This window comes from Astyanax mexicanus, chromosome 14, assembly GCF_023375975.1.
Source record: "Astyanax mexicanus isolate ESR-SI-001 chromosome 14, AstMex3_surface, whole genome shotgun sequence".
NCBI classification, from domain to species: Eukaryota; Metazoa; Chordata; class Actinopteri; order Characiformes; family Acestrorhamphidae; genus Astyanax; species Astyanax mexicanus.
Genome location: NC_064421.1, coordinates 45,952,134 through 45,968,520, shown reverse-complemented (window position 1 = coordinate 45,968,520; position 16,387 = coordinate 45,952,134). Strand labels below are relative to the sequence as shown.

Sequence of the window (16,387 nt, the reverse complement as noted above, 5' to 3'; positions counted from 1 at the left end):
AAAAATATATAAATAAACAGGGTACAGATAAGCACATATATTTATTGATATTCTTGTTTAATATAAAAAAAAATGCTTAATCATGCATGCATGACTCTCTACTGCAGTGCTAAACTGATGCACTTGCTCACATTTTGTCTCCACACTGTATGTAATGTATAATTATTTTAATTTAAATATTTTAACAGAGCATAAGGTGATTAAGTCTGTGTATTATATAAAAAAATATATATATATGATTGGACTATGATTGATAGATTGATTATTAGAGTTTTTTTAAACCTGTTCTGTGTATCAGGGTGCTGATATATGGTGAGTGCACTGTCACTGAGTTCAGTGAACCAGAGCACATTGTATCATCAGAGGAATACCACACCCAATGTGGGGAAAATCACTCTATAAAATTTAAATACTGTATAAACGAAAAGAAAACTGTAGGTCACCATGTCTTGAAACAACTTTAACATAAAATCATCATCAGCATCAGCCTATTTTAGTATCAGTGTGCCTGAAGAAAGGGTCTGTTATATACAGAAATAAAAGTTTTTGTATCTTTTTTTTCTTCTGTCAGCTCAAAATGTGAAAAACAAAAAATAATAATAAGATCCTATGCAGTGGCCAGCAGTCTTAAGCCCTATCCGGATGGGATTAGTTTCTCAGGGGGTTCTGTGGGGTAATTTTCTCTTTCATGGGGGGTTTTATCCTCTGTAATTTTATTCACATCTAGAACGACAGTGTACGTGTTTTTCTCAGACATCCTCGGAGAAAATTACAGGCTGAATTATCTACTGTTTTTATCTGAACTCCGTGGTCCTCCGGTAACTTTAGTCCTGTCTGGATGCACATCTCTGAGTTTCGTCTGGAGACCCATGTAAACACAACAGCGAGTGGAGATGGAGGAGCTACTGAACGCGATAATGTGACCGAGAAAGCCGAAGAAAAAAAAAAAAAAAAAAACTCACTGGTGCTCCTGTTTTTTTTTTTTCAATTGCAGTCCAGATGCAAGAGTTTTATCACTGAGTAGAAGTATGAACTATTTTTTTTTACAGACGTCCCCCTGAAAATGTTTTGCGCCACAAAACATGGAAACCAGAAAAACATTTTCTCTACATCTCTATAAATGTACCCAAATATAAGCATGACCGGTTTCATCGCCCAGCAGCTCAGACAGATGATATTTCTTTACAGTCAACAAGCAGCTGTGATGGGTGTTCCTCTGTTTGCTGTGATAACACTCTATGCATTTTCTTCTCCTGCTCCTTCAGGTTCATTTGCTCACAGATGCCCAATCAAGTCCTGCAGAGCATTAGCATCATCGACACACCGGGCATACTGTCTGGGGAAAAGCAGCGCATTAGCAGAGGTCAGTAGCTGCAGAGCACCATGCATCAGATGTTATTGACTCTGACAGTGTTCCCATCTTCCATCTTCATGTTTGCATCTTTTGGTTTGGTTCAGTTTAGCAGGAGAAAGCAAGACTCTGAGCGTATCATTAACACACAGGCTTAAACACACACTTTTCCCATGTGTTTCTCAGCAGCATCATCATGTCAGTACAGAAGGGGTTACTTCAGGTCAGGGAATTCTGAATGCAGTGTGATGGGATGTCACATGACCAGCCAGCTAGCATGATCATGTTATGTGTGCTTGGCAGAATCCCTCTAGACCCCTCGACACTACAACTACACTAAATCTCTTAGGTCTTATCACTAGACCCGAGTGCTGCAGTTTGCTGATTTATTAATTCTGACAATCCTTTATTAACTCAACTGAACCTAGTTCAGATATGGAAAAACATGGTTTACATGGGTGCCATTTAAAAAAAATAATAATAAATGCTCAGGTGTTTCTATTTAGCCCTGTTTTAGACCACTGAAACCATGAAGGTCTCTGAAAGAAAAAAAAAAAAAAACAGGTTTTGGCTCTTGCTCATGAATATTCATACATCCGAATCCACATACATCGCCTCTGATTGGCTAACAGCACTGCAGTAGGGAATGCCTAACTGCCTTTTCCCCCCCAGACTGCCCGCCCCGGCAGCTCTCTCTCTCTCCCTGTGGCCAAGAAACATTATCAACACTGTCCTAAGTCCAAACTGCCCGTGAAGTCACTGGTTGATGTCGACACCCTATTGTCTCTCTGATCAACTCGTATTTCTGAGGATTTTCTTTTACTAGCTACTGCAGACCGTGCAGGCTGAGAAACAGTTTCATGTGCAGCATCATATACAACTCCTATATACAAGAGACCTATAGTGTTTCACAAACAACAAGAAAAAGTGGATTTTAGCAGAAGTACACATTTAGGGGGTTGTCCCACACTATTTTTACTGCTGTTGGTAAACTGCTGAACTGTGGATAGAGCTCCACACTGTGCTGTGTTACTCTACATTAGTAGTCTTTGTCTGTATTGTCTTGCACTATAAAGCACGTGTTCGTTTACTTTGTGCTATAACTTCCAGCACAGCAGCAGATCACTGATATACACTGCCTGGCCAAAATAGAGCTGGATTTAGCTAAGCAAATAGGTACAAGACTCTACAATAGGTACTATTGTATGTACTGCATGGGTGATTATCTTTCAATGAGTTGCTGCTCATATTTTAATCAACCATGTTGAAAGACACAGCTAAGGATATTGAAGAAACTACTAAACTTGGGTTAAGAACTGAAGAACTGTCCAACACATTATTAAAAACTGGAAGGATAGTGGGGATGCAGCATCTTCGATAAAGGAATGTGGCGGGAATTGGGGTCACTTAACTTCTTAACATGCCAGCATTTATGTCAGTTTTCTGCCTAATATTACCTAGCTTTATCTTGAAGATTTTTTTAAGCATAACATATAAACGGTTTCATGTTTGACAAGAAACATTACTGAAATTCTTAATTGTAATTGTAATAAAAATGAAAAATATTGAAGTAAATCATAAAATCAAAAATCATAAAATTGGAACTTTACTGAACTCTTCACATTTTAAAATCAATATTTTCCTAAATACAAATTAATCCTTTTATTGTCCTCCAAACTTTTCATTCCTTTGCGTTTTTCAAGTTTTTATGTCCATTCATAATTATGCAGAATTTGTGGTTGATTTCTCTTAAAAACTGATCTGAAATTATTGAGTGTATTAAGAGTACAATACAGCTTCTCCAAGTGTTTTTTAGGAATCTCCAAAGCTCTTAAACCTTTCAAAATGTGAAAAACTTCTGCAGACGGTTTACTAAACTTTTACTGCAGAGATAAAGGGACTTGTGTCACCATCATTCTAGCTCATATACAGGCCAAGGACTGTTAAGGGGTTAAAATCACATTGAAGAAAAACAACAGTATATTGCGGTACTGTAATAAAATTTTAGAACATAAAAACACTACCATATTTATAAAGTCTGAATAAAGAAAGTTTACTTTTTATGCAATTAGAACAGTTGGAACTAATAACGGAATACAAAACTGCTAACAAGTGGGTGGGGCTTAAACACGGCACAACACAAACCACTGTCTGACACCAATCTTTATATTTAAACTAATAATAACAACTCAAAACTGTGTTTTTAAAAATATCAACACAGAATATAGCAAAAATAAATATTGCGATACAATTTCATATCAATATTCAATATGTTACTCCCCTTCCATAACATTTAATTCTATGTACATTTCTATGTCCTTTTTCTATTTTTTTTTTTCGTCATTCCCGTAATGGAAACTAGCTCTCGAGTGCTCTGAAGAAACCGATTTCACAATATGCCCAGCATATGCTTGGGTCATTAGTTTTAATCTCAGTCACCAGATGCAAGCCTGCATCTTTGTAAAGAGGCATCGTTTCCGTCTCTGCCTTCCATCCTGTGTGTAAAGCAGATTGAATACAGCAGCCCATGCTGAGGGATGTGGCACTGGCTGTCAGCAATTCTCACTTTCTATTCCTCATTTTTTCATTTTTAAGTCTGGTTAGATCACCACAGAGTGAACATCTGCTTGGATGCAGCTAATTGTACTCAAAGAAAGAATTCTAGCATGTCTTTTAAAGAGGAACTAAACCCTAAACTATAATTTTTCCATTAATAGCTGAAATGTGTTTCTTTGAACACAAAACAAATCAGTCCTGCTTAAAAAAATGTATAAGCCTTTCCTAACCTTTAAAAACAATTTTTGTTGTGATAATTTCCATCTCTGTAGTGCCCTCTCAGGTTCAACTGTGCTATAGGTAAAGATGGTGTGTCCACTGACCACGACAGGTAAATAATTCAATCAGTAATATTCCTCTATGACGTCCAGCCATCTGCGTCTCACCTCTATTAGGGGAACACTGCTCAGCCTAATCAGCTCACCTACTGCCCCGCCCCTAAACCCATACATCACCTAGCTGGAGTCAGGTAAAATCAGAGGGTTTGGTTGTTGAAAAGTCATGGATTATATGTATCAGACTGAGTTTATAAATAAATTTCCTTCGGGATAAATAAAGTATCCATCCATCTATCTATCTATCTATCTATCTATCTATCTATCTATCTATCTATCTATCTATCTATCTATCTATCTATCTATCTATCTATCTATCTATCTATCTATCTATCTATCTATCTATCTATCTATCTATCTATCTATCTATCTATCTATCTATCTACATACACAGTACATACACAGTGCAGTGCATAATCACATGAAACAATAAGATATTATATAAGATAGTTATAATATAAGATAAAGCTAAAAGATGAAAAGATATTAAACAACATACAAATCAGTAGTTTTGGTCCAGAATCACTGAAAAAAAAATTGCAGGCATTCACATCAATACTTAAACATTACTCTGTAATTGTTGTAGCTAAATTCATTATTCCCCACATATACACAAACCTGTTTCGTATATTATTTAAGAAAAACATTGAATTAATTGCTAAAATAAACATGCTGCTTGGAGAAAAGTGAAACTGAATTATGTGGTCTTGAATTAAACAAATGAACGTTTGCCCACAGAGACTGCATTTGTACAGAGCTCAGGCATTTATGAAATTTCCACTTGTGCAACTTTTATTTTAAAAACAGTTTAATTTGTTACTTTGCTATATTGTGATTATAATGCCATAGCTTTATATCAAATAAAATAAAAATAGCATGTAAAAACAGACGCCTATGTCACAGATTATTTTCTTGAGCCCGACACAACCCGGCCCGTGGAAAGTGGCAGGAAATCTCGGCCCAATCTCTACTAGTGTTGCATAATGCACATTAAAATCCAGTGCACCGTATGTATCAAACTATACCAGACAATAGACGTTAATTTATAGTGTGCCTTATATTCCGGTGTGTTTTATAGTGTGAAAAATATGACAATAAGCATCACGATTGAGCAGGGTGTAAAATAGAGCCCCTAGTGTTTAAGGCCTGTTGATAAATCAATTTCTGTGACATTTATTAAAGGTAATCGTCATTCCAGATGCATCAGTTTGTGTCTCTTTTGCGAGTCCATGGTGAATGTTGAGTTATTTTTTTGTAGAAGCCATTCACTTTTCAGCTTCAGCCTTTTAACAGGTTTGACATTTGCACCCAGAACTAGTAGATCCATCTCCATACTTCACAGCTGGCAGGGTGTTCCAGTTATCAAATGCAGGTATTTTTTACAATTGCAGTCAGACAGCTCTGTTTTGACTTTCTTAGTTTGGAGAAACTTCTCTGGATTCTCTAGAAGTCTTGTAGCTGATATCATACAATGGCTTTTGTGATGAGGCTGCAATTAGGATTTCCTTATTAGGACCCTTTTGGATGAAGATTATGTTTCTGCTAGCAGAACTGCACAGTGGAACTATACTGATATGATTTTTTTTTTATATCTAATATATATATATATAATTTTAATTTAATTTTAGAAACAGAACAAGTTCACTATAAACAGGTTAAAATACATATTTTTCATACTCCAGGTCAACTACATTTTCATCAAATGCATGCAAATTTGTCCACCCTGCAGCTTTCCCTGATAGGGTGGACCTATAAATATACAATATTTTCTATGTAGTCTAAATATGATGAATTTTCCAAAAAAATTAAGGGCCAAAAGGTCAATATTCTAAAAAAAAAATGATCCAAATACAAACACAAAAACAATGATTAAATCAGATCAGACGGTTATCAGCTGATACTCAACGCTAAGAGATTTGAATCAGATCAGGGATCAATAACTTGATCAGGACATGACTACATCAGCTGATCAATAAAAAACAAAGCATAAATATATGATGTTTGGGTACAGGCACCCAATTCTTCACATGCAGCTGTACGTTGTAGATTGAGCCTGGTCACATGAGCAGGTCTTATCTCAGCCCTCCAGGGCCCAGAGGATGACTGTGATAGTGAGAGCTGATGCAGGGTGGAGGGTCTGATGAAAATTATACCAGACTACAGTGCTGCAGAGTGGGTCAGAAATGAGGGATAATGCTTCATGGGCGTTCCACATATGTTCCTGTTTTAGTCTCTTCAGCTGAGGCTGCATTCCTCAAACACTTTGCTGCTCAATTCTACTGATGATGTATTGCTGAGCAGATTGTGTTTTCTTTTATGTCTGCAGATAAAAAAATGAAAAAAGCTATGATGAATGTAGGTGAAGATATTAAACATGGCCTATTTGGCTTTCTTTCAGTGTCTCATTGTCATTTTTCAACTATTAATTTAATGTAATACTTTTTAAGTTTGTCATATGCATATTGTGTTATGTTTAACCATTTAACTTCTGTTCAGTCATTTAGAAGAGCACATTTTGAGTCGCTGTGTGCCCTATGCTCATTGCTTATTGCTATCTTACACCCTGCCAACAGTCTATTTTCATGCCTTGCTCCTGCGTTGTTTAAATAGCAAAGGTTCTTGTAAAAATATCTACTCCGATAGGCATATTAGTCTGGAAGTGAGATGTGTTCAGGTAAATTTCTGGTGTATTGTTATCCTGGCAATAGAAAACACAGGTGCACCATTGACTGAAATAAACCTAGACTACAAACAGTCGACTGTCAGGCGTTCATTGCTACCTTGGCAATGCTAGCATGACGTGCAAATTCAATATGCATACACTCTTGCTCATTTCAGAATTGTTGCTATAAATAATCTGTTAAAAAAAGATGTCCTTTTCTGTTATGAGGCTGTTGAAGGCGACCCGTTTAAGTGAATACTGATTTAATGACTGTGTAAAGTAGATTTTATATTGATACACATGGGCATGCCTTTTATGAAGAGTGTGCTTCCCCCAATTCTTTCACTAAAGAACAGCTTTAATAGTTCCCACACCAAGCCCCTCCTCTCATAAGGCACTGGCAGCATTTCCTAACATTTCTGTAATGATATGTAATCCATGCCATTGTTTTTAACAGCAGAGTTTCCCCAAGCCTCGTTACGTTATGATCATATTAACAGATGCACTGAACTGCTGCCAGTGGTTCAGCAGCGTTATTCAGTATGAAGAACATTCCTGTCTTCTCTCTGTATCAGACTTCCTCTTCCAGAAGAGTCACTAATCCTTTATTCATAATTCCTTTCCTTATTTTTACAAAATCTGTTGCAGCCCAAGCATTTTTTTAGTCAACCAATATGTGATCGTCCCATATAGTGTATTATGATGATTATGATAATAATAATAATCCTTGAAAGTGTGAAAGTTGTGGCCCCTTTCCAACTAAAATTCCACAGCAATCACTTAACAAAACCATATCAACTGCCTGAAATATGACAGCAACTGCTTGGCAGCAGTAAAGCAATTCCCAAACTAAAACTTGGTAACACCATAGCAACAATAACAGCTTAGCAACACCTTACCATGTACCTGCAATACCACTGCCTAAAGTATCACAGCAATCACAGCTTAGCAACTCCATAGCAATTCCCAAAGCACAAATTGGCAATCCCATAGCAACCACTTAGCAATACCACATCAATCACATATCAACTGCAGTTGGAACCACTTTAGCTGGGCAACTGTGCTGCATTTTAAGGAATATAAACTATGGTTCTCCATGTCCTGTGTTGGTTATCTACAGACCTGGAGGGCATTATCTCAATCTTGAAACTTTTCAGTGTGTGCAAGAAAGTCCAGCTTTTAAAATCTCTATTATTCTTTTGCAGGTTATGATTTCTCTGAAGTCCTGCGCTGGTTTGGTGAGCGGGTGGATCGCATCATCCTCCTGTTTGATGCTCACAAGCTGGACATCTCTGATGAGTTCTCCGAGGCCATCAAGGCCTTCCGTGGTCAGGATGACAAGATACGCGTAGTCCTGAACAAGGCCGACCAGGTGGACACGCAGCAGCTGATGCGGGTCTATGGGGCGTTGATGTGGTCTCTAGGGAAAGTCATCAACACCCCAGAGGTAGCGAGGGTCTACCTGGGCTCCTTTTGGGCCAAACCACTGCAGAACACAGAAAACCGCCGGCTCTTTGAGGCTGAAGCTCAGGACCTTTTCCGGGACATTCAGGCGCTGCCGCGAAACGCCGCCCTGCGCAAACTCAACGACCTCATCAAGCGAGCCAGACTGGCTAAGGTCAGTTACTGTTTAAGCTGTTGTAGCAGAGTAGCATTTTACAAACACTATTTTGTATATGGTTTAGGTCAATTTTTAAATATTGCGCCTTTCAGCCCACAAAAGATGTAAAAAGATGTTTTTAACTCTATCTATAACTGTTCATCATATTTATAAGACTTCAGAAAAGACAGAAATAATATCCCACTTATATAATAACCACTATTCCTTCAGTCCCATTTCCACACTCAGGGATGCCAGGTATAGACAACAGCATATAAACATATAAACAATGCTGCAGATGCCGGACAAGTAATCACTCAGCTTCAGTAAGGTTGCCAATCATAGCTGGGTAATTTATTACCACTACTAGCATAGTAGAGTCAGTCATTTTTGACATTGAAACACACACACACATAAGATAAGATAAGAACTAGCAGATATTTTCTTCAAGTCACATATACTTTATCCAGATAACAGACACCTGTGTTGGGTAACATTGTTCTGGGATGACAGGGTGGGAAAGATGGCCCTCCCTGTCCCTCAGAGAGAGTGATATTACGTTCTCTTGGACTCTCGGCCACAGATGGCTGAGTTTGAGTTTGCTGAGGACTGAACATGTGGTCTCCTGATAATAGGGATTAAGCTCAAGACAGCTGCAACACTAGCAGGGTCTTTGAACTTCGTGCAGGACTAGACTTAAAACGTGAAAAACATGAAATTTGGAGATATTTGTCAGGATTCACCATAAGGAATTATTCTTGGTGCAGGTAATGTTATACTCTCTTAAAATACAGTGAGAGCTAGCTAGAGCTTCAATTGAATTAGCATGAACTGAATAAGATATTTTCTAGCAACTGTTACAACTAGCTTTTCTGTCTGGTAAGTAATCCAAACATTATAATTTATATCTTCAAAGTAGCATCTCTTGCTTAGATTAAACAGTTTTGCACATCTTGGCTGGATTTCCTCAGTCTGGAATTTAGGCTTTCAGTTAACAGCTGTGCTGAACTCATCAAGAGTTAAATACTTGAATTTCTTGTGTCTTAATAAAGTGTTTGAGAGCATCAGTTGTAAAATTGTGAAGAGGTGGAGTTGAACAGGTATACAGCCCTATATAAATAGCCCTATTTGAGTAACGTTGTGATGGAACTGGCTCTCATCAGGATTGCTCCAGGAAAGGAAGAGCAAGAGTTTCCTCGGTTGTACAGGATATATTACCATTAGAATTACCAGCCTCAGAAACTGCAAATTAACAGCTTCCCAGATAAGAGCATTTAAATGCTTCTTCACAGAGTATTTTGGTTTGTTTAGCACTTTTAAGTTACTACATGATTTCTTAGGTGTTCCTTCCTAGTCTGGATCACTTCAGTATTTAGTATTTTACAATGTAGGAAAAATTAAAAAATATTAAATGAGAAGATCTGTCCAAATTTTTGACTGGTACTGTTACATATGAACTTTTTGCAATTTGCAGTAATTTTCAGTACTGTTTCACTGTGTGTAAGCGTCAAGTGTGCTTATTATGTGTTTACATTTGGATTATTGTAATGAATACCTGTTATTATTGTACCATTACACCTATCAGACCAAATAATGTCCATTTCAAATAACAGTGACCTCTGCTGCTGTGCGTCACGGCTGTTTAGTCTTGTGTTTGAGACTTCAGTTCAGCTTGTGTTGATTTTGCCTCGACTCCACCGTGCAAAACCCACCCGCTTTCAGTGTGTGCAGCACCATGTGCCGACTGCCGAGCACAGCACTCAAGTGTGCGCCCTTTCAAACGACCCATTTACGGTTTACAGAGCTGCTGGCGAGAGAGAACACCTCTTATCTCTTCCGCAGTGTTTCTCCTCCCAATCCTGCCCGACAAACAGGAATCCTGGAGCTCTTAGCATTCCTTCCTACCGTGTGTAACCTGTGAGTCAGTCAGTTACGTGATCGCTTCCATCCCTGAAAGAGCCTGGTGTAGCCTCTTTCCCTGGTACAAGGAATGTGTGTGACGTACAGTACAGGCCAAAAGTTTGGACACACCTTTTCTTTATTTTCATGACTGTTTACATTGTAGATTTTCTTACTGAAGCATCAAAACTATGAATGAACACATGTGAAGTTTTATATACTTAAAAAATATATATATACTATATTCTAGTTTCTTCAAAATAGCCCCCCTTTGCTCTGATTACTGCTTTGCACACTCTTGGCATTCTCATTCTCTCAAAGAGCTTCTTTAAGAGGTGGCCACCTGAAATGAAAAGTTTTCCAACAGTCTTGAAGGAAGGAAGGAGTTCCCAGAGGTGTTTGTTTATTAGCACTTGTTGCTCCTTTGTCTTCTTTACTCTGTGAAGCTCCAGCTCACCCCAAACCTCAAATCTGGATTGGGTTCAGGTCCAGTGACTGTGGAGGTTCAGCTCATTTTTTATAGTTAACTACATGAAACTCCACATGAGTTCATTCATAGTTTTGATGCTTCAGTGAGAATCTACAATGTAAATAGTCATGAAAATAATAAAGAAAACGCATAGAAAAGAGAAGGTGTGTCCAAACTTTTAGAGCTGTTAGTTCCCCTTCTGCCTTAATTTTACCCTCATCTGCTGTACTGCCACTCTCCGTGTTTACACGTCTCCGGCCTGGCTCTGGACCTTGGCCTTTCATGGGAATAAAGGAATAAACATGGAAAATGCTCGGCCTTATTTTAGCCCCCCTTTGCACCGCGCTTCCTCTTTATTAAGGAAAGAGGTGTATAAATACAGGAATGCTTGGCAAGGGGCAGCCTCAAGGCGGACGCCGGTTGATAAGTTCAGATTATGTAACGTGCCCGGAGGAGCGTGAGGTGAAGGCCTCTGGGGACTTTAAACAAAGCTTTCTCCATTAATCACAGAGACTGACAGCTTCCTGATGATAAAATAAATAAGCCTACAAAAAGAATAGATCATTCACAGCGCAGTGGATACAGTATCTCAGATTTTTACGCTAGTATCTCATTTGGACAGAAGGACATCGTGTGTTCTGCCGTGTGTTCCAAGTTCCAGTTCCATTTGAGAGTACATAACTATATTTATAGTTGAAGGTTACATAAAGGGTTTATAAACATAGCATAATCACATGCCTGAATCGACACTAATCCTGCTGTACTGTTTTTATTCTGGTAGGTTCACGCCTACATCATCAGCTTCTTAAAGAAAGAGATGCCGTCTCTGTTTGGGAAGGAGAAGAAGAAGGAGGAACTGATCGCCCGCCTGCCTGAGATCTATCAGATGCTGCAGAGAGAGTACCACATTTCACCCGGAGATTTCCCCAACGTCACCAAGATGCAGGTAAACCCCGACATCAGTCAGAAGTGGAATTTAATCACATGATATTCTTATTAATTCTAGATACAGCACATATAATGGAGCCGTGCAAGTAGTGCTGGGCGATATGGGAAAAATCATATATCACGATATGGAATTTTTTATACCACATTTTAAGTTTTCAGTTATTCTTCGAAAAATATGACAAAATAATATCATTGCTTACTTTTTTCCAACTTTATATCCAAACTTTCACAAATGAGAAATACTACCTTTTAGTGCAGCAACATATATATGTATCAAATAAAAACAGATGAGGTAGATGCAGTAGCTAATTTTTTCTAAATTATACTTAGGTATTTAAATTAAGTTATCAAAATAAACTCAATTAACATTTTTTTTAAAGTATCCGTCAAATAAAGTAAAGCAATGTCATGTTGCAAAACCACATTATGAAGCTTTTTATGTGAAGATTACTTTATTATCACTTATATAAACCGAGTTTATGCAAAGTGACCACACCAATACATTTTATCATAGCCTACTTTATATATTTGCATGAATAATTGATGAAATTACTAAAATTAACATTTTTATTTATTGTCATATCGCACAGCACTGCGTGCAAGGCATTTTTTTTGTGCTCTTATGATACTAAAGACAAATCGACACGCTCTAAATCAAGCTTCAAGATGATAAACTTCTTTAGTGAACAAGATGCAGGTAAACCTGCCATCAGTCAGCGATGGAATTTAATCACACAATAATAATATGCTTATTAGGTCTTTTATCCTCACAGTTCATTGCTTGATTTCACATTAATAAGCATATAAGTTTGGACGTAGGGAAGTACCCACTGACTTCCAGTAAAGTCAAAAGGGTATTTCCTGAAAAGAGTGTTCTTTGTACTTTCGAAACCCCCCAAAAAATGCAGTCAAAATGTGAACTTTGCACATTTACTTTACTAGTGGTGCAATTCATAACTTTTAGGTTTTATTAGGAAAAAGATTTTTTTTTTTAACTTGGTGTAACAGACAGACAGATACTTTATTGATCCCAGAGGGAAATTCTGGACATCCAGTAGCAGGTATACATAGTACACAGAAGTTACAAAAGAAGGATAAGATAGAATGATACAAATAAAAATACAATAAAATGTAAAGTATAAGAGTAGTAAGTATAACCACAATGAACAACATGATGTACAAATTGTGTCACTGTACAAACTGATGTCCGCCATACAGAAAGTGCAAGAATGCAGTTATATAATAATTTAGCAGTGGACAATAAATAAACTAGTAGTGCAGAATATGGTAAAACTATAAAAATATTATAATAGGTGCTTTTTGTAGTGCATGCGTAAAAGCAAAAAGACGCACGAGTTCTGATTAGACCGTGCACATTCATGTCGCATGTCCATGGATTGGATACGTATTTGATTTAGGACCACATATGTAAGTGACTTAAAACTGATTTTAAAAAATCTGGTTTGCCATGTTCACACAGCCATGAAAAAAAAATCAGATCTGAGCCACATTGAGCAAAACATCTGATTTGAGTCACTTCAGTCTGATAATGTGAATGTCATCTAAATAGCATCAGTACTGAGATTTGGAAAAGATGAAAAATAAATTAACCTAATCATTTTGTGGAACTGGATTAAGCAGCCTACACCGATGAAACTACAGAACAACTAGAGACATTTTTTTTTTAGCAGCAGGAAAATGTAAGTGTCATGATAGAGCAGGTCTCAGACACGCGCAGATGTAAATCAAAATATACCTTAATAAATTAAGTATAAGACAAAAGGATGGTCAGACAAAACAAGGTCAATATCGGTAAAAAGCAACACAAAAAGATAACATACCAGGGTAGATAAACAGACCAGAGGTCAAAACACGGCAAAGCAATTTCAAAGGACAGACAAAAATCAAGGTCGGTAATACAAAGCAAGGTCAAAACGAGAGATTAAAACAGGCAGTGGAAAATGTGCTGTATGAGGATAAACAGTCAATACTTAGCAAAGACTAAGAGCAAATGAGCCCCTTATATAGGGCTAGTATTCAGGTGACCTGCTTCCTGGAAGTGTCATGTCGTGTTTCATGTGATCGAGATTGGGTGAGATGTCAGTGTGTGGTGCATTCTGGGAAATGTAGTCTGGAGGCTGCAGATCGCAGGCAGAGCTGAGTGTGGGAGAGAGCAGAATGCTTTTAGGCATGACCATGCAGAGAAATGTCTAATTCTACCGTTTTGCATTTGTAATCTGTGCATCTAGTATATAATAGAAGTTGATACAAATACCTTGTTATAGAATGGTGAGAAAATTAAGTAGGGTTTACACCTGTCCTTGAGGTGAAGAAGGGCTTTGGTGAAGAAAGCTATTAACAATTAATTTTTGAGCTTCTACTGAACCTGTGGATTTAGCAAATTTGCACAGTCTGTTTATGGATCGTTCCCATTGGAAAAGGACGCAAGACGACCCTGTAATTTGGCTCTGTTTTGTGGGACCACCCACTGTAGTGTTGTCTGAGGATGTTTGCACAACATGAGGCCTTGGCAGAAGCTAGATCCAAGTCACATTCTGTTTTGCAGATATTATGTTAACTATCTACATAACACTTAATTATTGCTGCAAAATGCAAGATCTTGGTAAGGAATCTATCTATCTTTTGAAAAAATAGTTTATTGCTGCCAAGCAATACAATACAGTACTATATAGAACTGCATAAGCATTAGGCTGGAAAAGCCTCAAGGCTGGAGAGTTTCCAGGTAGCACTTACAAGATACAGACTGTGCTCGAAATAGATTTACCTTTAAAGCCAAACATTGATTGTCATTTGTACAGTCTCAGATGTCTCTAAAAAAAGATTCAATTTAGTGCTTGCTCATTTGCCCTTTTGTCTCCTTCGCTTCAGATGAACGAACATCACAGATGTTTCACATCACAGAAACACACACAAAACATAAAAATAAATCACAAAATTACTAAATTATGAATTTACAATACAACAAAATACAACCTTGTAATTGTAACCTTTAAACCTTAAAGCAGCAATCAGTAGCTCATTCGGGTTGCCAGGCTGAGGACACTGAACCTACACGAATGAGTGCAAGGAGAGTTCAATAACTTCTAGCATGGCAAGCAGCACTAGAAACCAGCTCTTGTGGATTATATTTAACTTTGTCTGCAGTAAACTAGCTAGCTTTATGCACCACACATCTGCTCTTCTGCTGTGATTGACTGCATGTCACGTTAGCATGAGTACATGACTGCATTGGCCAGCACAGTGTAGCTAGCATTAGCAATCTCAGGTACCTTTTGCCATATGCTGCACACTTCAATACCGAAAATTAAATTAAAGTTGCCCATCCCTTGTAAACTAACCTAGTGGTTGTGATGAATTACCTGGTAGCTAACCTGTTCAGGAGAAAAGTAGCCTAAGTAGCTTAGCGTTTGTCTTGTAGTCTTTCTGAGCTTAAAGTCTTCACCATCTGTCTCCATTTTACATGGTCTTTGGTCATTGAGCTTCTTCCATGAATGCAGAGACTTTTTAGACTGTATCAGTTAAGGTTTGGTTGCGAGCTTTCTTGACAAATTCACATACTACAAAGTTCTAGTTATAAAATACTGGCTTTAGCTCTACTGACATGAAATGACAGTGTTTGAACTTTGCATGTTTCCTTAATAATTGATGACACATTCTGATCATTTATTCAACTACTACTGAAAATATAATTCTGACTGGTCATTTAATGTGTATTTTTTTATCTTATTTTAAAACAGGAACAGCTAATGCACTACGACTTTAGCAAGTTCCCCTCCCTGAAAATCAAGCTGATTGAAGCGGTGGACAAGATGCTGAGCAACAAGATCTCAGGGCTGATGACCATGATCCGGGAGGAGGAGGGCAAGCAGCCCACTCAGGTTGTGACGGGCGGGGCGTTCGAGGGCTCGGAGGACGGACCGTTCGGGCACGGGTACGGCGAGGGCATCAGCGCCGGGGCCGATACAGAAGACTGGATCGTGAGTCGTGATAAACCGCGCTACGACGAAATCTTCTACACCCTCATGCCTATCAACGGCAAGGTGACTGGAGTCAACGCCAAGAAGGAGATGATGAACTCGCGTCTGCCAAACACAGTGCTCGGAAAGATCTGGAAGCTGGCAGACTGCGACAAGGACGGCATGCTGGACGACGAAGAGTTCGCCTTGGCTCAGCATCTCATTAAGGTCAAGCTGGAGGGATTCGAGCTGCCCTCAGAGCTGCCTGCACATCTGGTACCTCCAGCTCACAGGAAGAACCCCACTGCAGACGTCCTGTACAACCACCAGGAGGACTGAGAACTTTGAAGTGCGTTCCTATGTAAATATATCTGCCAACAGCACAAACTGTAGGCTTAATGGAACCAAAGGAGTTCAACCAAATATGTAGCTAATGTGACTAAACAGTGAATAAAACTTGCTACTACCTTACATCATTTTACATTTGCATTGCTTAGTGACACTCCTTTTGGGCAGAATTGTAGTAAAGCTTAAAAAAAAAGCCTGTCATTTAATGTGATTAAAAATGGAAAAGCACTTTGAAGGGTTTT

General features: G+C 38.2%; 1 protein-coding gene across 2 annotated transcripts in view; it reads left to right on the top strand.

Moving 5' to 3' along the window:
- Window positions 1-16,387, top strand: part of ehd4 (EH-domain containing 4) — a 32,483-nt gene that overhangs the window by 15,501 nt on the left and 595 nt on the right. Inside the window, exons 4-7 of one of the 2 annotated variants that reach the window (XM_022672606.2) lie at window positions 1,266-1,363; window positions 8,110-8,522; window positions 11,654-11,818; window positions 15,579-16,146. In XM_022672606.2, the coding sequence (XP_022528327.2) occupies window positions 1,266-1,363; window positions 8,110-8,522; window positions 11,654-11,818; window positions 15,579-16,136 (1,234 nt within the window). In that variant the 3' untranslated portion in view covers window positions 16,137-16,146. Of the gene's footprint in view, window positions 1-1,265; window positions 1,364-8,109; window positions 8,523-11,653; window positions 11,819-15,578; window positions 16,269-16,387 lie in introns of those variants that run through there. The other variant, XM_022672605.2, reaches the window with a different exon arrangement.